This window comes from Lampris incognitus, chromosome 1, assembly GCF_029633865.1.
Source record: "Lampris incognitus isolate fLamInc1 chromosome 1, fLamInc1.hap2, whole genome shotgun sequence".
NCBI classification, from domain to species: Eukaryota; Metazoa; Chordata; class Actinopteri; order Lampriformes; family Lampridae; genus Lampris; species Lampris incognitus.
Genome location: NC_079211.1, coordinates 134,589,892 through 134,607,001, shown reverse-complemented (window position 1 = coordinate 134,607,001; position 17,110 = coordinate 134,589,892). Strand labels below are relative to the sequence as shown.

The following is a 17,110-nucleotide window of genomic DNA, read 5'->3' as shown; positions in this document are numbered from 1 at the left end:
ATTGGTCAGTATTAATTCGACAAATTAGCAGGAAGAACTACCAGTCTGTCCGTACTCTAACTGGTGTGTGCTTTTCCCAAAACATTTTCAAGGCCCTATACTGAACCAAAACAACAACATTCCATGTCCTGGTGTCCAAGAAGCCCACCTGATAGATGTTCAACAAGTCCCAGCCAAAACTGAACTCAAATGGCTTCACGCGTCATCCAGTCATCCAAGCCTTGGCACTGTGTCATTTTTTTCAACCTGGGGATACTAAGTAGAAAAAAGCACTTAAACACCTATAGTGAAAAAAGAAAACGTATGATCAATTTACATTCGTACTAATACATTTCTACTATAAAAGGGGAAACGAATTATCATGAAGAAAGCACCCCCCCCCCCATTTACTTCCCAATGGGGTTAACAGGACGCCTCGCAGTGAAAGCTTTCGAATGTCTCTCCAGGCGACCTACTCTGGCTGTCAAAATAAACTGTTCTCTTCAAAACAGCTCACCTCCGCAAAGTGTCCTTGGTGTTTTTTTAAGTTGTCAAAAGAAAAGTGTCTGCAATCAAAGGACTCGGCTATGGGCAACAGTCAATGCTCATTTTTGTTTTAGAAACACACAGGGAAGACAATACCCTGAATAACGATAATGACAAAATAACTCAGAATCCAAGGACTGTTCACTTTTCAACCAATCAGGTTCGTCACGACTACATGTTCCAGTCACTGGAAACACTTACAGGAGCCATTTGCTGATTGCCGATTGCAACTGTGGCTTCTTCCTGCCAGATATAAGGATGACAGTCTAGAATGAAATGATGGCCTGATTAATGTTTTTGTCTTTGGGTTTTGTTTTGTTTTTTTCCCCTGGAAGCGGGGTGTACATGTTGGCTTCCCATCCTGTTTTCAAAGACTATGTAGTTTTACAACCAGATGAGTAGCGATTTGTTTTCTTTAAACAATTTGATTTTTCATTGGGTTTAACAAAACTTCCTAGAGGCGAGATAAGATGAGCTCTGGTGAGCAGAACAAAAAAGGGAAAAAAGGCGATTTGAGTTGAGGAACCCAAATTGGTTAGCAGGTAGTTAAAATTGTGTCAGTCACTGCTTTAGTCTTAACGTTGTATCAGCATATAATTTTCAAGAAAATTTTTGAGAGTAAGGCACATGAAGGCTTGCAACATATTTCTTTTTCTAATCATTTCATCAACCTTTATGCTACCGTAGGTTACAGGGAATACAATTCAAAGCTAACGTGATTCAGCAAAGATGTTCACTGAAACCCCAGATGGGCTGAGGAAATTAGTATTTTTATGGAGCGAACAGAGAGAATATCTACGTGCACTTTTGCAAAATATCTTTGCAAAATATAAAAATCTGTCCAAACGGCTCCAGTGGACCCATTTTCAGAGACCAATAATTGGGGTCATTATGCAGCATAAAAAGAGTATGTATAAGCCTTAGAGAGATTAATTACTGTCGTCTCATCGGGTGGTGCAACTTGGATGACAAACTGATATGAGGGCATCACACAGTGCTGCAGCACCACTCTGTTCAGATCTTCCTCTGTTGCAAAAAGTGAGGTGCCAACAGGCCCCGGCATGTAGTCATCCACCATGCCTCCCTCTGTCATGCTGTTCAGCAACTGTTAAGGGAAAAACAATATCAACAGTTTTATTTTTATTGTCTTTGTGCTTGGCTCTCATTTCATTACCAATACCTAAACTGTGATGCATGACAATTCTTGTGACACTGGGATAGCTGGCCATTTTAATTATCTACACATATGTAAGTTGTTGCACTTATTTTAAGTTACTCTGGATATCAGTGTCAGCCAAGAGCAATTCAGTTTAGTTCAGATCTTTATCATCCCTCGAGAGGAAATTTGATTTGCAACAGAGGGCAAAAACACAAACTCAACATACAAGTGGCCATGGGACATTAATCACAATAGTTACAGCAAACAACAAAAAAACTGTTCATTAAAAGTATCAACCCATTGGGATGGTAGCCATAATAAAGTGCTGCTGCACTTGGAACAAAGGAAAATTTAAAAAGTGTAAAAGTTAAAGCTCTAGATCTGAAGAATTTGACCAAAATGGACTAATAATCCCATGCCACCAAACTGTACAAGAACATACTACATACTATATTGATCAGTATACACCGATGAGCCAAAACATTATGAACACTCACAAGCGAACCGAATAGCATTGGTCATCTCCAAACAAGGGCACATGTGTCTGGGTAGATTAGATGGCAAGCTGAACAATCAGTTCTTGTAGTAAACGTTTTGGGTGCAGGAGAAATGGGTAGGAGTAAAGACCTGAGGTACTTTGACAAAGGCCAATTTGTTATGGCCAGATAACTGGGTCAGAGCATCTCTGAAACAGCAAGGCTTGTGGGGTGGTCCCAGTCAGCAGTGGCGATTACCTACTGACAGTGGTCCGAAGAGGGGCAAACCACAAACTGGAAACAGGGTTTTGGGTGCCCAAGGCTCAACAATTTGCGAGACCAAAAAAGGCTATCCCGTCTGGTCCGAACAAATAGAAGGTCTACTGTGGCACAGGTCACAGAAAATTGTAATGACGGTTATGGGAGGAATCACTGTGTGTCACAACACAGTGCATCGCACTCTGTTGCGTAAGGGGCTGCATAGCCACAGACTGGTCAGAGTGCCCATGATGACCCCTGTCCACCACCAAAAGTGCCTACAATGGGCACGCAAGCATTAGAACTGGACCTTGGAGCAGTGGAAGAAGGTCGCCTGGCCCGGTGAATAACATTTTCCTTTACATCATGTGGATGGCGGTGTACATGTGCGCCATTTACCTGGGGAAATGATGGCACCAGGATGCACTGTGGGAAGATGACAGGCTGGTGGAGGGAGTGTGACGCTCTGGGTAATGTTCTGCTGGGAAACACTGGGTCCGGCCATTCATGTGGACGTCAATCTGACATATGCCACCTACCTAAACATCATTGCAGACAATAACACCCCTTGATATTAATGGTATTTCCTGATGGTAGTGGCCTCTTTCAGCAGGATAATGCGCCCTGCCACACTGCACATGTTGTTTGGGAATGGTTTGAAGAAAATGATGAAGTGTTCAAGGTGTTGCCCTGGCCTCCAAATTCTCCAGATCTCAATCCAATTGTGCATCTGTGGGATATCTGGGACTAACAATTCCGATCCACGACAGCTCTACCTTGCAACTTACAGGACTTGAAGTATCTGCTGCTAATATTTTGGTGCCAGATACCAAAAGACACCTTCAGGGGTCTTGTAGAGTAAATGTCTCTGTGGGTCGACGCTGTTTGACGGCACACAGAGGACCAACAGCATATTAGGGAGGTGGTCATAATGTTTTGGCTCAGTGTATATACACAATATACAATATATTGTAGTATATCCCTAACGGGAGCAGCCGAAAGTAGTAGACAATATATTGTAGTATAGCAAGTTAGGCGGGTTTTTTTAAACATGTTCAATTGTAGTCAATGATGCTTTTCATTGAAACGTTTTAAATCATACATCTTAAACATAATGTAGTCACCTTGAAAATTTTTAACCAAGTTAGTGATTTTAATGTCCTGTATTGCAGTTACCCAGTATTAATGGGTGACTGAAATTGCTTCAGCTATAATTACAACCACAATATTCAGGGTGTAATGAGGCTTCCCTTCCCTGACAATGCACCTTATGTTCCAGGCGTAACAACGAATCTCCTATGGAATGCAGCTGGATTTAAGTAGAGCTTTTCTCATTCTAAATGTATTGTGATGTGTCCATGCCTATTACAGATATGGTACAGAGTTTGTATCTTTGTCTCCATTTCACTTATAAAAAGTGTCCTTGAATGAATTCTGCAAAAAACAGAAAAGTTCCAACGTGCTGAGGAAAGATCAGGAAGAACCACTCACATCGTCTACTCTCCACAGGTTACTGCTCATCATTTGAGCATTACCGTAACTGACTGCATCCTTGATAAAATCAGTGCCATTACCCTGTTCAAAGGAAAATATATATATTAGACACACCTGTGGTAAATTAGAAATTAGACTCACCTGTGAGAAATTCTTAGTGCTCACGTGACTTGAATTAACCCATGAATGATGACTTTAATGCTTAAAGAGGCCACTTTTATTCCCAGTTTCTTTTTCACAATGGCGAAGACGAGAGCTGTCTGAGAGCACCAGAAATGCTATTATCACTAAACACAAAAATTCTAAAGGGTACCAGGCCATCTCCAAAGATGCTGGCATCCCTGTTTCAACAGTTTGCAACGTTATTAAGAAGTTTGCTACTCATGGAACTGTCAAGAGCCTCCCAGGACATGGTGGAAAGAGGAAAATCAATAACCAAAGTCTTCAAAAGGTTGGTGCAGACTGTTGAAAAAGCACCACATTAAACATCCATCCACCTTAACGCTAACCCATAGTGATCGTTTCAACCAGTAACATACACTGCACACTAAACCAATAAGAGCTTTATGGGCGAAGGCCAAGGAGAATGCCACTGCAGAAGGAATGACATAAAAAGGCATGACTGATCTTTGCCAAAACCTACCCAAACAAACCACAATGCTTCATCGGTTCATTTGGATATAACGTTTATTGACTGAAACGGATCTGTCAATAAAAGGTATATCCAGAAACGGATTCAACCTTCTTTGACTTCTGGGAAAACGTATTAAAGTAGAGCTGGCAATGCAGACCAGCGATATGCTTGTAGATTACATAATGAAGCTTATGGGGAAAAGAACACCCTACCTACAGTTAAACATGGGGGAGGATGTGGCTGCTTTGCTGCCTCTGGTACTGGAGGCCTTTAACACATTAAACAAATCATGAAATCAGAGGATTACTAAGGCATTTTAGAGCAAAATATGCTACCCAGTGTAAGGACACTAGGCTTTGGTCGAAGTTCCTGGGTCCCTCAGCAGGATGAGAACCCAATGAACACATCAAAAAGCAGAAAAGAATGATTGAAAACTTCAAATTGGACTGAGCTTAACTCGCCAGAAATGAGTCCTGATCTCAATCCAATTGAAAATCTTTGGAGAGAGCTGAAATCTGTCATTGGGAAAATTAATCCTGCAAATATTGAAGAACTTGAACAGATTGCAATGGAAGAGTTGGAGAAGGAGGAGGAGAGGAAAGTGTGGAGGAGAGATGCTGGGTATATTGGGAGAAGGATGCTGAATATGGAGCTGCCAGGGAAGAGGAAAAGAAGTAGGCCAAAGAGGAGGTTTATGGATGTGGTGAGGGAAGACATGCAGGTGGCTGGTGTGACAGAGGAAGATGCAGAAGACAGGAAGAAATGGAAACGGATGATCTGCTGTGGTGACCCCTAACGGGAGCAGCCGAAAGTAGTAGTAGTAGTTGAACAAATTGCAATGGAAGAGTTGGAGAAACTGAATCTTATGGATGAAACAAGAAATGTTTGGAGGCTGTCATTGTTGCCAAAGGTTGTACAGCCAAATATTATTTAAGGGTGCCTTTAATGATGTCCATATCATAGTTTATGTTTATTCTTTGAAATAACTACATACAAGTTAAAAATGCATCTTTTTTGTTGAATAACTCTGGACATGCTATTAATTTTTTTGGGACCCCCCCCCCTTTGTCCCCCCCAATTTTACTTGTCCAATTACCCCACTCTTCCGAGCCGTCCCTGCCGCTGCTCCACCCACTCTGCTGATCCAGAGAGGGCTGCAGACTACCACATGCCTCCTCTGATACATGTGAAGTCACCAGCTGCTTCTTTTCACCTGACAGTGAGGAGTTTTGCCAGGGGGATGTAGCGCATGGGAGGATCACGCTATTCCCCCTTCCCTCCTGAACAGGCGCCCCGACCAACCAGAGGAGGTGCTAGTGCAGCGACCAGGACACATACCCACATTTAGCTTCCCACCCACAGACATGGCCAACTGTGTCTGTAGGGACACCTGACCAAGCCGGAGGTAACATGGGGATTCGAACCGGCGATCCCCATGTTGGGAGGCAACGGAATAGACCACTACGCTACTCGGACACCCCAAAAATATTCTGATGATACAAAATTGGCGCATATCAATTAATTTCCCCCACACACACACACTTTAATATAAAATGTTAATCTTTAAATGAATTTGAAACGTTCTTAAAAATAAAAATAAATCAACCTATGTTAACGTTTCAAAACTTCGATCCTGTTGTCTTAGTTTGGTTCCCATGCAAACATAGACACATATACATCCTTTCGGATGCTCCTGTAAAAATGCAGCACTTACATTATCAGTGTCCTGCAAGACTGCAACAAGCAATCGAATGTACTCTGTGGCAGCTTTAAGTGTGTCCACTTTACTGGGTTTCCGATCGGGGCGCATAAGAGGCACCATGCGCTTCAAGCGGGAAAACATGCTGTTCAAGTTCCTGATCTGTAGACAAATGACGCAAAGGTTTAACTTAAAAATGTTATTCCATCACCATTTCTTATATATTAAATTTCAGAAGGCTGTTGAGCCATTATGCTCCGGCTTGTTGGGGCATCGATGCGAAACCACTCACCGGATCTCAGAGGCTTCTTTCATAGCTGCCCCATCCCTCTAGATCGCCCCCCACCCCAACACAGACACTGCACCCATCTGTTGACATTTATTTTATCTTATGTAAAGCATCTGTGTACCTTGAAAAGCGCTATACAAATAAAATGTGTTATTAAACACATCTGCCTCAACGCTCAAAAATCAAGCAAAGAGTTTTTGCGACCCCTTTTTGTCAGGGTAGGTATATTATCAAGTGGGTCATTATTATGGAGGAAGCTTTTGGGGCTTAAACTTTTTAAAAAAAATGTTAAAAAACTTTTTTTTCCTGTGCTTTTCCACATAATTGAGTCAACACTGAGGTTTGAGGAGAAATCAATTTGAAAGTTTAAATCTCTCAAACAAGGATATATTGTGGGTCTATAATTGGTCGGCAACAGGGAAAATATGATGACAATACTCTGGAAATTCAACAAAATATCCATATATACTGTATAATGATGCCTGCCTACATATGCAAGGATACCATATAAGAATCCACATGAGGTTGATCACATTGAACTGTTTGGTAATGTAACATAATTTTCAAATCATACGCCCTTCAAAGGTTTGAGACCTCATTTTGTGAGAATTTTTAGTTGATGAGTTCTCATTAACATTCATTTAGAATATTTGAAAAATTAAAGGTTTCCAATAATAGGAAACAACATCATCCAGATTTCACCCCATTTACAATACTGTTGAAAGATGATGAAGAATAATGTTTAACTATTGCCCAGCCCTATACGCTACTTGAAAATGTTTGATGGAAAACTTAATATTTCCACTTTGATTATGAAACAGAGACCTGCAAAATTAAATAAGAACCAAAGAGGTACCTAATTTTGAAAACATACCTAAAGAGGTAAACAATGCTTTAGGTCAGGGGTCGGGAACCTTTTTGACTGGGAGAGCCATAAAAGCCAAATATTTCTAAATATATTTCATTGAGAGCCATATAGTATTTTTAACGTATAATAAATTAAATATGTCTTACTTTTAATGCGACTTCTGGTGCTGCATGGTTTTGCTGATGGCCTTGTAGTCTGGTTCATACGTGGTGAGGTTGAGCTTCATGCAGGCGTTGAGGCTTCCATCAGTTAAACGTGAGCGTAGGTTGGTCTTAATGTTCCTCATATGCGAGAAAGACTGTTCACATGCATATGTAGAGCCAAACATGGTCAATACGGCAATACTCACATGCTGCATTGTGTGGTATGTCACAGGAAGCTCGTTCCAAGTTTTAAGAATCAGCTGGTCTTCAGGTTGAAGATTTTTCATTTCTGTCCACTTGTGTTCCCTCGCCAGCTCTGCTCGCTGTCGCGCAAGACTTTCCAACTCTCCATTAACTGACTTGAACTTACTCATCCACATGTCTGATGCCTTCAGGTCAGCAACTTCCAGCTCAAAGTCTCCGATAGAGACCCCGGGGATGCATGTCAGGTCGATTTTGTCCACTGCACACTCATGTGGATGAGTGATGAACTTGAAAAGACCAGTGCGCGCACGAAATTCTCCAAAACGTGCTTTGAATGACTGCAGGAGATTGAACGTAAAGCCAGCTAGCTGCTGGAGATCCAGATGTTGAGTGGAGTCACTTGCTAAGCATGCATCTCTAAATTGTTGCAGTCTTTCAAAGTGCAGAAGACGACCTGTTTCAATGTCCCTGAGAAAGACTTCCAGCTTGCTTTCAAATGCAAACACTGCTTGTTGAAGGGATGAGATTGTATTTCCAATACCTTGCATTTTCACATTGAGCTGGTTCAGATGGCCAGTTATGTCCACGAGATAGTGAAACTGCAGGAGCCAGTCAGTGTTGTCTAGCTCAGGATGCTTGACGCCTTTCATTTCAAGAAAAGTCCGGATTTCACTCAGGCAAGCTGCAAAACGGCTGAGCACCTTCCCCCTTGACAACCAACGCACGTTGCTGTGTAAAAGCAGACCGGGATAATGATTCCCAACTTCTTCTAACAGAGCTTTAAACTGGCGATCATTTAAAGCTCGGGCAACAATACAGTTGACCACTCGAATGACCAGAGACATCACCTCGCCAAGCTCCTGGCCACACGTCTGAGCGCAAAGCGCCTCCTGGTGCAGGATGCAATGAAAACTTAGGATGGCTCTCTTTTCATGTTCACGGAGAAGCGCTACAAATCCTTTGTTCTTCCCCAACATACAGGGTGCACCATCAGTACAGACAGAAATAAGTTTATCCATCGGTAGTTTTTTTTCTTTAGCAAACTCCATGAAAGACATGAATAAAGCCTCTCCTCTTGTTGTCCCTTTCATTGGCAAAACAGCCAAGCTTTCCTCACGCAGTGTGTCACCTGCAGCATACCTGGCAATGATACTGCACTGAGATAGATGGCTAACGTCTGTTGACTCATCTAACGCGAGAGAAAAGTATGTCCCGGCGTTTATGTCCTTAATTTGTGTTTCCTCGACTTGATTTGCCATCATGATGCTACGATCGTGCACAGTTCTTGCTGACAGGGGCATGTCTTTTATTCGTTTGATTATCTTGTCTTTATTTGGGAAGTCATCAAACAGTTCATTGGCCACATCAAGCATGAATGTTTTGGCATACTCGCCATCTGTGAATGACTTTCCATTCCTTACTATTGCCAAAGCCCCCGCAAAGCTAGCGGAATTCCCGTCACCTTGCTTGGTCCACACACGTAGTTGCTGCTGACTCGTCTGCACTCTCCGCTGTAGCTCCTCGCATGCCCTTTTCCTGCTGTCCCCCGCTGGATATTTCGATGCAAATGAAGCATGGTGCGTATCGAAGTGCCGCTTTATATTTGACCGTTTCATCGATGCAATTTTATCATTGCATATTAGACATACCGCAGATCCTGCTCTCTCCACAAATGCAAATTCCTCTGTCCACGCAGCCTGGAATACACGGTAATCATCGTCTTTTTTTCTTTTCGCCATCTTTTCCGTTACAAGGGTTGAAGCGGATAAAGTAGTTGGCTATCCGATAAAATTGATTTCTTCACCTTTACAATGACCCGGACATGCTCGCGAGCCATTGGTTCCCGACCCGACCCACGGGTGACCCGTGACCCGTGAAATTTATCTTCAAAACTAATTTCTGTTTACTTTAAAATGACACAGTATTATTAAGAAATATCACAAGTATTTTAAAATCAGTTCCAAACTGATTTTTTTGAAAAAAAAATAATTTTCAACTCAAAATTGTCTGGGAGCCATATGCCGTCACCGGAAGAGCCATATATGGCTCGCGAGCCATAGGTTCCCGACCGCTGCTTTAGGTGGTTGGTTGGTGGTTGTCATTTTGCTAAATGTTTCATCGCCTGTCTACTACTACTTTTGGCTGCTCCCGTTAGGGGTCGCCACAGCGAATAATCTGTTTCCATTTCTTCCTGTCCTCTGCATCTTCCTCTGTCACGTCAGCCACCTGCATGTCCTCCCTCACTACATCCATAAACCTCTTCTTTTGTCTTCCTCTTCCTTTTCCCTGGCAGCTCCATATTCTGCATCCTTACCCCAATATCATCCAAACCATCTCAATCTTGCCTCTCTTGCTTTGTCTCCAAACCATCCAACCCGAGCTGTCCCTCTAATATACTCATTCTTAATCCTGTCTTTCTTCATCACTCCCAGTGAAAATTTTAGCATCTTCAACTCTGCCACCTCCAGCTCTGCCTCCTGTCTTTTCGTCAGTGCCACTGTCTCCAAACCATATAACATTGCTGGTCTCACAACCATCTTGTAAACCTTCCCTTTAACTCTTGCTGGTACCCTTCTGTCACAAATCACTCCTGGCGCTCTTCTCCACTCACTCCACCCTGCCTGCACTCTCTTCTTCACCTATCTTCCGCCCTCTCCGTTACTCTGAACAGTTGACCCCAAGTATTTATACCCATCCACCTTCGTCACCTCTACTCCTTGCGTCCTCACCATCCCACTGTCCTCCCTCTCATTCATGCACATGTATTCCGTCTTGCTCCTACTGACTTTCATTCCTCTTCTCTCCAGTGCATAAATCCACCTCTCCAGGCTCTCCTCAACCTGCTCCCTACTCTCACTACAGATCACAATGTCATCTGTGAACAGCGTAGTCCGCGGAGACTCCTGCCTGATCTTGTCCGTCAGCCTGTCCATCACCATTGCAAACAAGAAAGGGCTCAGAGCCAATCCTTGATGTAATCCCACCTCCACCTTGAACCCATCTGCCATTCCAACTGCACACCTCACCATTGTCACACTTCCCTCATACATAACCTGCACCACTCTTACATACTTCTCTGCCACTCCTGATTTCCTCATATGATATCACACCTCCTCTCGACACCCTGTCATATGCTTTCTCTAAATCCACAAAGACACAATGTAACTCCTTCTGCCCTTCTCTAAACTTCTCAATCAACATTCTCAAAGCAAACATCGCATCTGTAGTGCTCTTTCATGGCATGAAACCATGCTGCTGCTCACTAATCATCACCTCTCCTTTTAACCTAGCTTCTATTACTCTTTCCCATATCTTCATGCCATGGCTCATCAACTTTATACCTCTGTAGTGGCTACAGTTCTGCACACCACCCTTATTCTTGAAAATCAGTACCAGTAAGCTTCTTCTCCACTCCTCAGACATCCTCACTTTCCAAGATTGTATTAAACCAGTGGTGCCCAACCCTGCTCCTGGAGAGCTACCATCCCGCCGTTTTTCACTCCAACCCTAATTTAACACACCTGATTCTACTAATTACCTACTGACCAAGACTTTGATAAATTGAATCAGATGTGTTAAATCAGGGTTGGAGGGAAAACCGGCAGGAGGGTAGCTCTCCAGGAGCAGGGTTGGGCACGACTGTGTTAAACAATCTAGCTAAGAATTCAACTACCATCTCTCCTAAACATCTCTATGCTGCGACAGGTATGTCATCTGGACCAACCTCTTTGCCACTCTTCATCCTCTTCATAGCCATCTGCACTTCCTCCTTGCTAATCCACTGCACTTCCTGATTCATTATCCTCACATCATCCAACCTTCTCTCGCTCTCATTTTCTTCATTCATCAGCCCCTCAAAATACTCCTTTCACCTTCTCAGCACACTCTCCTCGCTTGTCAGCACATTTCCATCTCTATCCTTGATCGCCCTAACTTGCTGCACATCCTTCCCAGCTCGGTCCCTCTGTCTAGCCAATCAGTACAAGTCCCTTTCTCCTTCCTTAGTGTCTAACATCTCATACATCTCACCATGCGCCTTTTCCTTTGCTACCTCTCTTCACTTTTCACTGAATCTCCTTGTACTCTTGTCTACTTTCTTCATCTCTCTGACTATCCCACTTCTTTGCCAACCTCTTCCTCTGCATACTTCACTGTACTTCCTCATTCCACCACCAAGTCTCCTCGCCTTCCTTCCTCTGTCCAGATGACAAACCAAGTACCTTCCTAGCTGTCTCCCTCACCATTTCTGCAGTGGTTGCCCAGCCATCCGGCAACTCTTCACTACCACCCAGCGCCTGTCTTAACTCCTCCCTGAACTCCACACAACAGTCTTCCTTCTTCAAATGTTCCATCGTCTGTAAATAAAATCATTCCAATTAGAAACTGATCACTGGTCTAAATTCCAAAAGATTATGCATCTTATACAGCCAATTGGAGCAACCCACTATCTACTGCTAGCATAGGCAACCGCCACTGGGCGCCAAGAGCATGTCGGTTTTCCTTCAACCCAGAAACAACAGATTCGCCTCTGGTTAATCTCTTTTTACATCAAAGTGCATCAATTTAGCAAAACTCAGCTGGTGTTGTGATTGTCGTTACTGCTGACGCTTTAGCACACTGTCATTACCAGAGATATCAGATGTGCCCTCATCTGCTGGAAAGGAAGACTGGGAAAGACTGGTTTTAATCTAGAACCGCTGGACTGATCCTTTAATTAGAGAGCCAAGGATGAACTTCATTGTAACCTAGATAACACAAATGATCCTCTCCATAATGTACTTGGGTCATAAAAGCTGTATTAAAAATAAATAAATTATTCCCAAAATGTCCACTGAGAGGCACAAATGTTTTTTCATACCTGTAGTGTAACAAGAGACTGGGGAATTAAATTAACGGCTGTGTGCCTGACCCACCTACATAATCTGGCCTCCAGGAGGAAGTAAACCTTTGGTATGTAGCCTATGTGTTGTAAGCACTATTTGTGACCTGTAATTGTGTCAACTGAGATTGCACTGTGTTGTATGTGGCTGGCAATGGTGTCTGTTATCTATCCCTTCTTGGAGGAATGGACTACTACTAAATGGTAAATATAACCACATTTAATATAGCGCTTTCCTAGCTGCAACAGGCACTCAAAGCACTTTGAATGCTTGCTGGTTGTCCATCGTGCCCGATGATGACCATCTTCTTCTATTTGTGGGTCCTTTGAGGACTCAGACAGCAGAAGATACCTGCGCAGAGATGGTTTTTAAAGTGGCATGGGGGGTGCGCTTCTCCCAACGCCACATGACTTGATTGTAGAGGAGATGGTTCCGATGGCAAGGGGGATCCCTAGACGACCGGCACCTCCACACAACTGCAGGGGGCTGCCGGAAATCCAGTTTTTCGGAAACCGCCTCGAAGCGTGCCGCCACAGCTTGCTTTTCTGTTGGGGTAAGCTCCCTTAGCCTTATGTCTTCCAGACTCACCCACAAGGCAGCGGGGCAGTGGTTGATAGGTGCCAGGGCGTGTCCACCAGGGTGGGCCTGCACACCATATCTCTGGGGCCCACTGCTGCTCCGAGATCCCCTGCCAAGTTAGCCTGGAGCCGCAAGACCCCAGTTACCATGTGTGGCCACGGGGAGGCCTGGCAGGAGTCTTGGTGAAGGAGAGGCTATGTACTGGCAAGGGAAGGCTTACACGCTAGGATGCTCCCCTATTCGCCACAAAGGCTAGCCAGCGGCAGCAAGCTAAGGGCAGGAGGGACACAAGCGGGTTGGAAGAACACATGCACCTTCCCTCCAACTACACACTGCTGCACTAGATGCATCACAACACCCTGTGTGTATGTACACACACACACACACACACACACACACAGCAGTGTCAACCATGCAAGGTAATGAACAACCACCTCATCAGGGGCAGTTAAAGGTTAGGTGTCTTGCTCAGGAACATCTCCACATTTTTGCCAGGAGGAGCGGAGGATCGAACCGGCAACCCTCCAGTCACCTGACAACCTGTTCTACCTCCTGAGATACTGCCTCAGTGCTACTGCTACTAAATAAATGAGCTGAGTGGTGAGAGGTTATGGCTATTAGAAGACAGTGACTGGCTGCCACACTCCCCCAGTCCGAGTTACAATGGCTCCGAGAATCATTATCTTCAGTCCCATCTGTTTTTTCTCCCCAATGAGAGGGCAAGGCCTTTTTCTCTTTACTTTATTTATACTGGCATTTTCTTTCACCTTTGATATACCCAACAGGAAAACATGTTTGCTTAAATGTTCATGATTTGGGTTTTGATCTGGTATACATACTACATTTATACCCCTTTCACACTGGCCAAAAAAACCCACTAAGATCCGCCTTTGGTGGTCAATGTTACATTGACCAAAGGCAGATGTTAGTGGGAGGGGTTTTGGCCAGTGTGAAAGGGGTATAAGGTAAAAGTTTGCCAACAGATGAGTGTTGAAAATATGCCAACCACAGGACTGAAGACGGGCCCAGGTGCAACAATTGTTCATTACCCTGTGATGACTATCAAATCAATCAAATATTAACACAAATAGAATTGCTCGCTTGTTTGGCTAACTGGCTGAAAGTGTGACCTGGTCCCAGGAGCAGCAGCAGTGCCCCCCAACAAGCAACAGGTTCGGGTGCACTGGCACATCCTGCACCCCCGAAAACACCCCTATGGCTTGTCGATGGATGGACAGTCTAATAATAACTGTGAGGCCCCTTGATAATATATTGAGCTGTATCCAAAAAGATACATACCCTTGTAACACTGGCATGTCATTAGGGCTGGGCAATAATTCAGTATTATTCTATATCTTTCAATGGTATTGTATCAGTGTGATATTCAGATACTGCCATATCATGATACATAATATTGCCATCTAAATGAATGATAACGAGTGTTGCTTAAAATTTCTCACAAAATGAGATCTGAAATATTTGAGAAAGTATTTGGAAATTAGTTTAGTTTCAGTATCATACATTACCAAACAGTAAAATGTGATGAACCTGTTCTGGGTTCTTATTTTGCATATAAGCAAAACGATGTTCATCGATACTGTGTAAAATTCCCCATGATTGTCATAAGGAGCATCTGCTGGTTCCTTTTGTTTCTTTTTGTCTCATTACTCTTTCGTGTCATTTTTACGTGTGTAAGGTTTCCAATAGAGCGGATGTGATAAAGCAAAATTCTAAGGAATCTGACGAGAACATCTACTATCGATTTTTTTTTGATAAAACAAGTAAGATTGTATATATTGCAGCGAACTCGGGGGGCAGTCGCGGGAGAGCCTCGCCACAGCCGGGACGCGAACCGTCTCTCCTACTCCGCAAGCGACAAGGTTAACCAGTCGACTAAAGGGTCCGACCCGTTAATCAAGAACCAACGTGTCTACTTATCCCCATGCACGTTTCACTACCCCCCTCCCTCGGGAAGCGCGTCAGCATATCAGCTCCCTCACGCCTCTGGGCACACGCGCTTCCGATGACCTCACGGTCTCACCAGCCCACTTCTGACAACAATGTAGCGAATTCGGGGGGGCAGCCACGGGAGACTGTCGCCACAGCCAGGACGCGAACTCGTGTCTCCCACTCCGCAAGCGACAACGTTAACCAGTCAACTAAATGGCCCGACCCGTTAATTAGGGACCAACGTGCCTACTTATCCATGCACGTTACGATATTTTTCATTTCCTGTGAAAGCTCTATCCATCTTTTAAACTTGGTTGTTGTTGTTGTTGTTGTTGTTTTCGAAGACAATAAACAGATTTAAAAACACAGCTTTGTTAAAACCTCTTCCCGCAGGTCCCCTCTAATTGGCACACGCCTTGAGCGAACACCTGCGCAGGTACATGGCTAATAGTTAGCCAATCAACTCGTAACACACCCCAGGCAAAAGGCTAACGTTAATTACGCCGGCTTCGTGTTGTGAAATGCTTTAAAAGACACCAGACTCACTCTCTGTCGTTCCTTTGCATTGACCATTTCTCTTTTTCTCACAGTTTCGCGGACGTCCTCGGTGACGGAGTACAGACCGTTCATTCCCCGTTTGTACTTCTCGATGTTGCTGTAAATCGGCAGCGCCGCTTCGCCGGTTGCGTGCTTCAGTACGTCACTCAGCAGCTCCTTCGCAGGCACCTTCATTTTCTACAAGACAAAAAGAAAACCGGGAACTTTCTTTCTCAAATTCCGAGTTTTTGACTAGCTATGATTATGTGTTACGCCTCAATGCGACACACAAAAACACCAGGGTGGAAACACGGGCCAACGGAAAACTCACCTGTCTCAGGTGTTTTAATTAGGCTACAGGTGGCAGAGGAGCGCGCCAATGTGCTTTGTAGTTCGCTCTGGGCGTGATGGCATGGCAGTTATACTGAGCCTCCCTTATGACAGGCGACAGTCAGTAGCCTAGACCAGAAAATAACGTGGAAATATTTCAACGCAGATTACCGTTCATTCTCACATCCGCAGAAATATATACATTCAGTTGCCAAGTGCGTGTGCAGTGGCGTGGCCAAGGGGAAATGCGCCCCCCCCCACGCACACACACTTTTGTCCAAAGGGGGTCTTCGACAATCCTTCAAAACCGAAGAGACTATGCTTGGGTAAAAGGTTGAGTAGGGTAAGAATTTTTCGGAGAAATGCTGGAAGAAGAGTTACGTAAGTGAATTGCGTGATGGCCATTTATAGCGAAAGGGCTCCTTTTATTCGGGGTCATTGATATTGTGATGTGATGTAATGTGGTGAGGTCATACATCAGTATTGGGTTGCTTTCATCCCAGAGACATTGGAAGCAGGGGCGGAGCGTGGGTCTCAGCGCAAAGGGGGCGGAGCTTCTCGATGAGCCCTTGTGATAGTCATTTTAAAATTCAAAAACTGTAAACTAGCGGACATCTCATCCTATCCAGCAAACAACACAAATGGTCACTTATTGAGCCAAGCAGCCTACATGTCTAAGAAAGAATAGAAAAGCCACTTTTGTCAGACAAACCTGTTCAGACGCTTGTTCTGAAGAACAAAAAAAGTGTTGCTTACTCCCTCCCCCTTCTGGCAGTGTGACGCAGTTATACCGCACAACCAATCACAGCTGGATCACAGCTCCGACGCATTCATGAATAGTCGTAAAAAAGGCTCTAGCCTTTATAGGGGCCGTTAATATCTATGTATAGGGGCCCCGTACTGCACTGTATTTTTTTATCATTAGCCGACTTTACGAGTGTGTCACTGAATGCGTCGGAGTCCCGAGACCCGGTGCGTTCACGGACGCTCGTAAACTCGGCAACAGAGCTCCAAACGGGGCCCCCCGACCTTGTGGGTCCTGGGGCGACCGCCCCCATGCCCCCGCTCTGGCTCCGCCACAGATT

The 17,110-nt window shown here is 44.2% G+C and overlaps 1 protein-coding gene across 1 annotated transcript; it reads right to left on the bottom strand.

The window, feature by feature from the left end:
- Positions 1 to 696: 696 nt before the first annotated feature.
- Positions 697 to 15,890, bottom strand: figla (folliculogenesis specific bHLH transcription factor). The gene is made up of 5 exons (XM_056279831.1): positions 15,705 to 15,890; positions 6,261 to 6,407; positions 3,910 to 3,993; positions 1,463 to 1,630; positions 697 to 768 (listed from the first exon to the last, which is right to left on the bottom strand). The coding sequence occupies exons 1-5, from the start codon at positions 15,888 to 15,890 to the stop codon at positions 697 to 699; spliced, it is 657 nt and encodes a 218-aa protein (XP_056135806.1).
- Between the last annotated feature and the right edge of the window lie 1,220 nt (positions 15,891 to 17,110).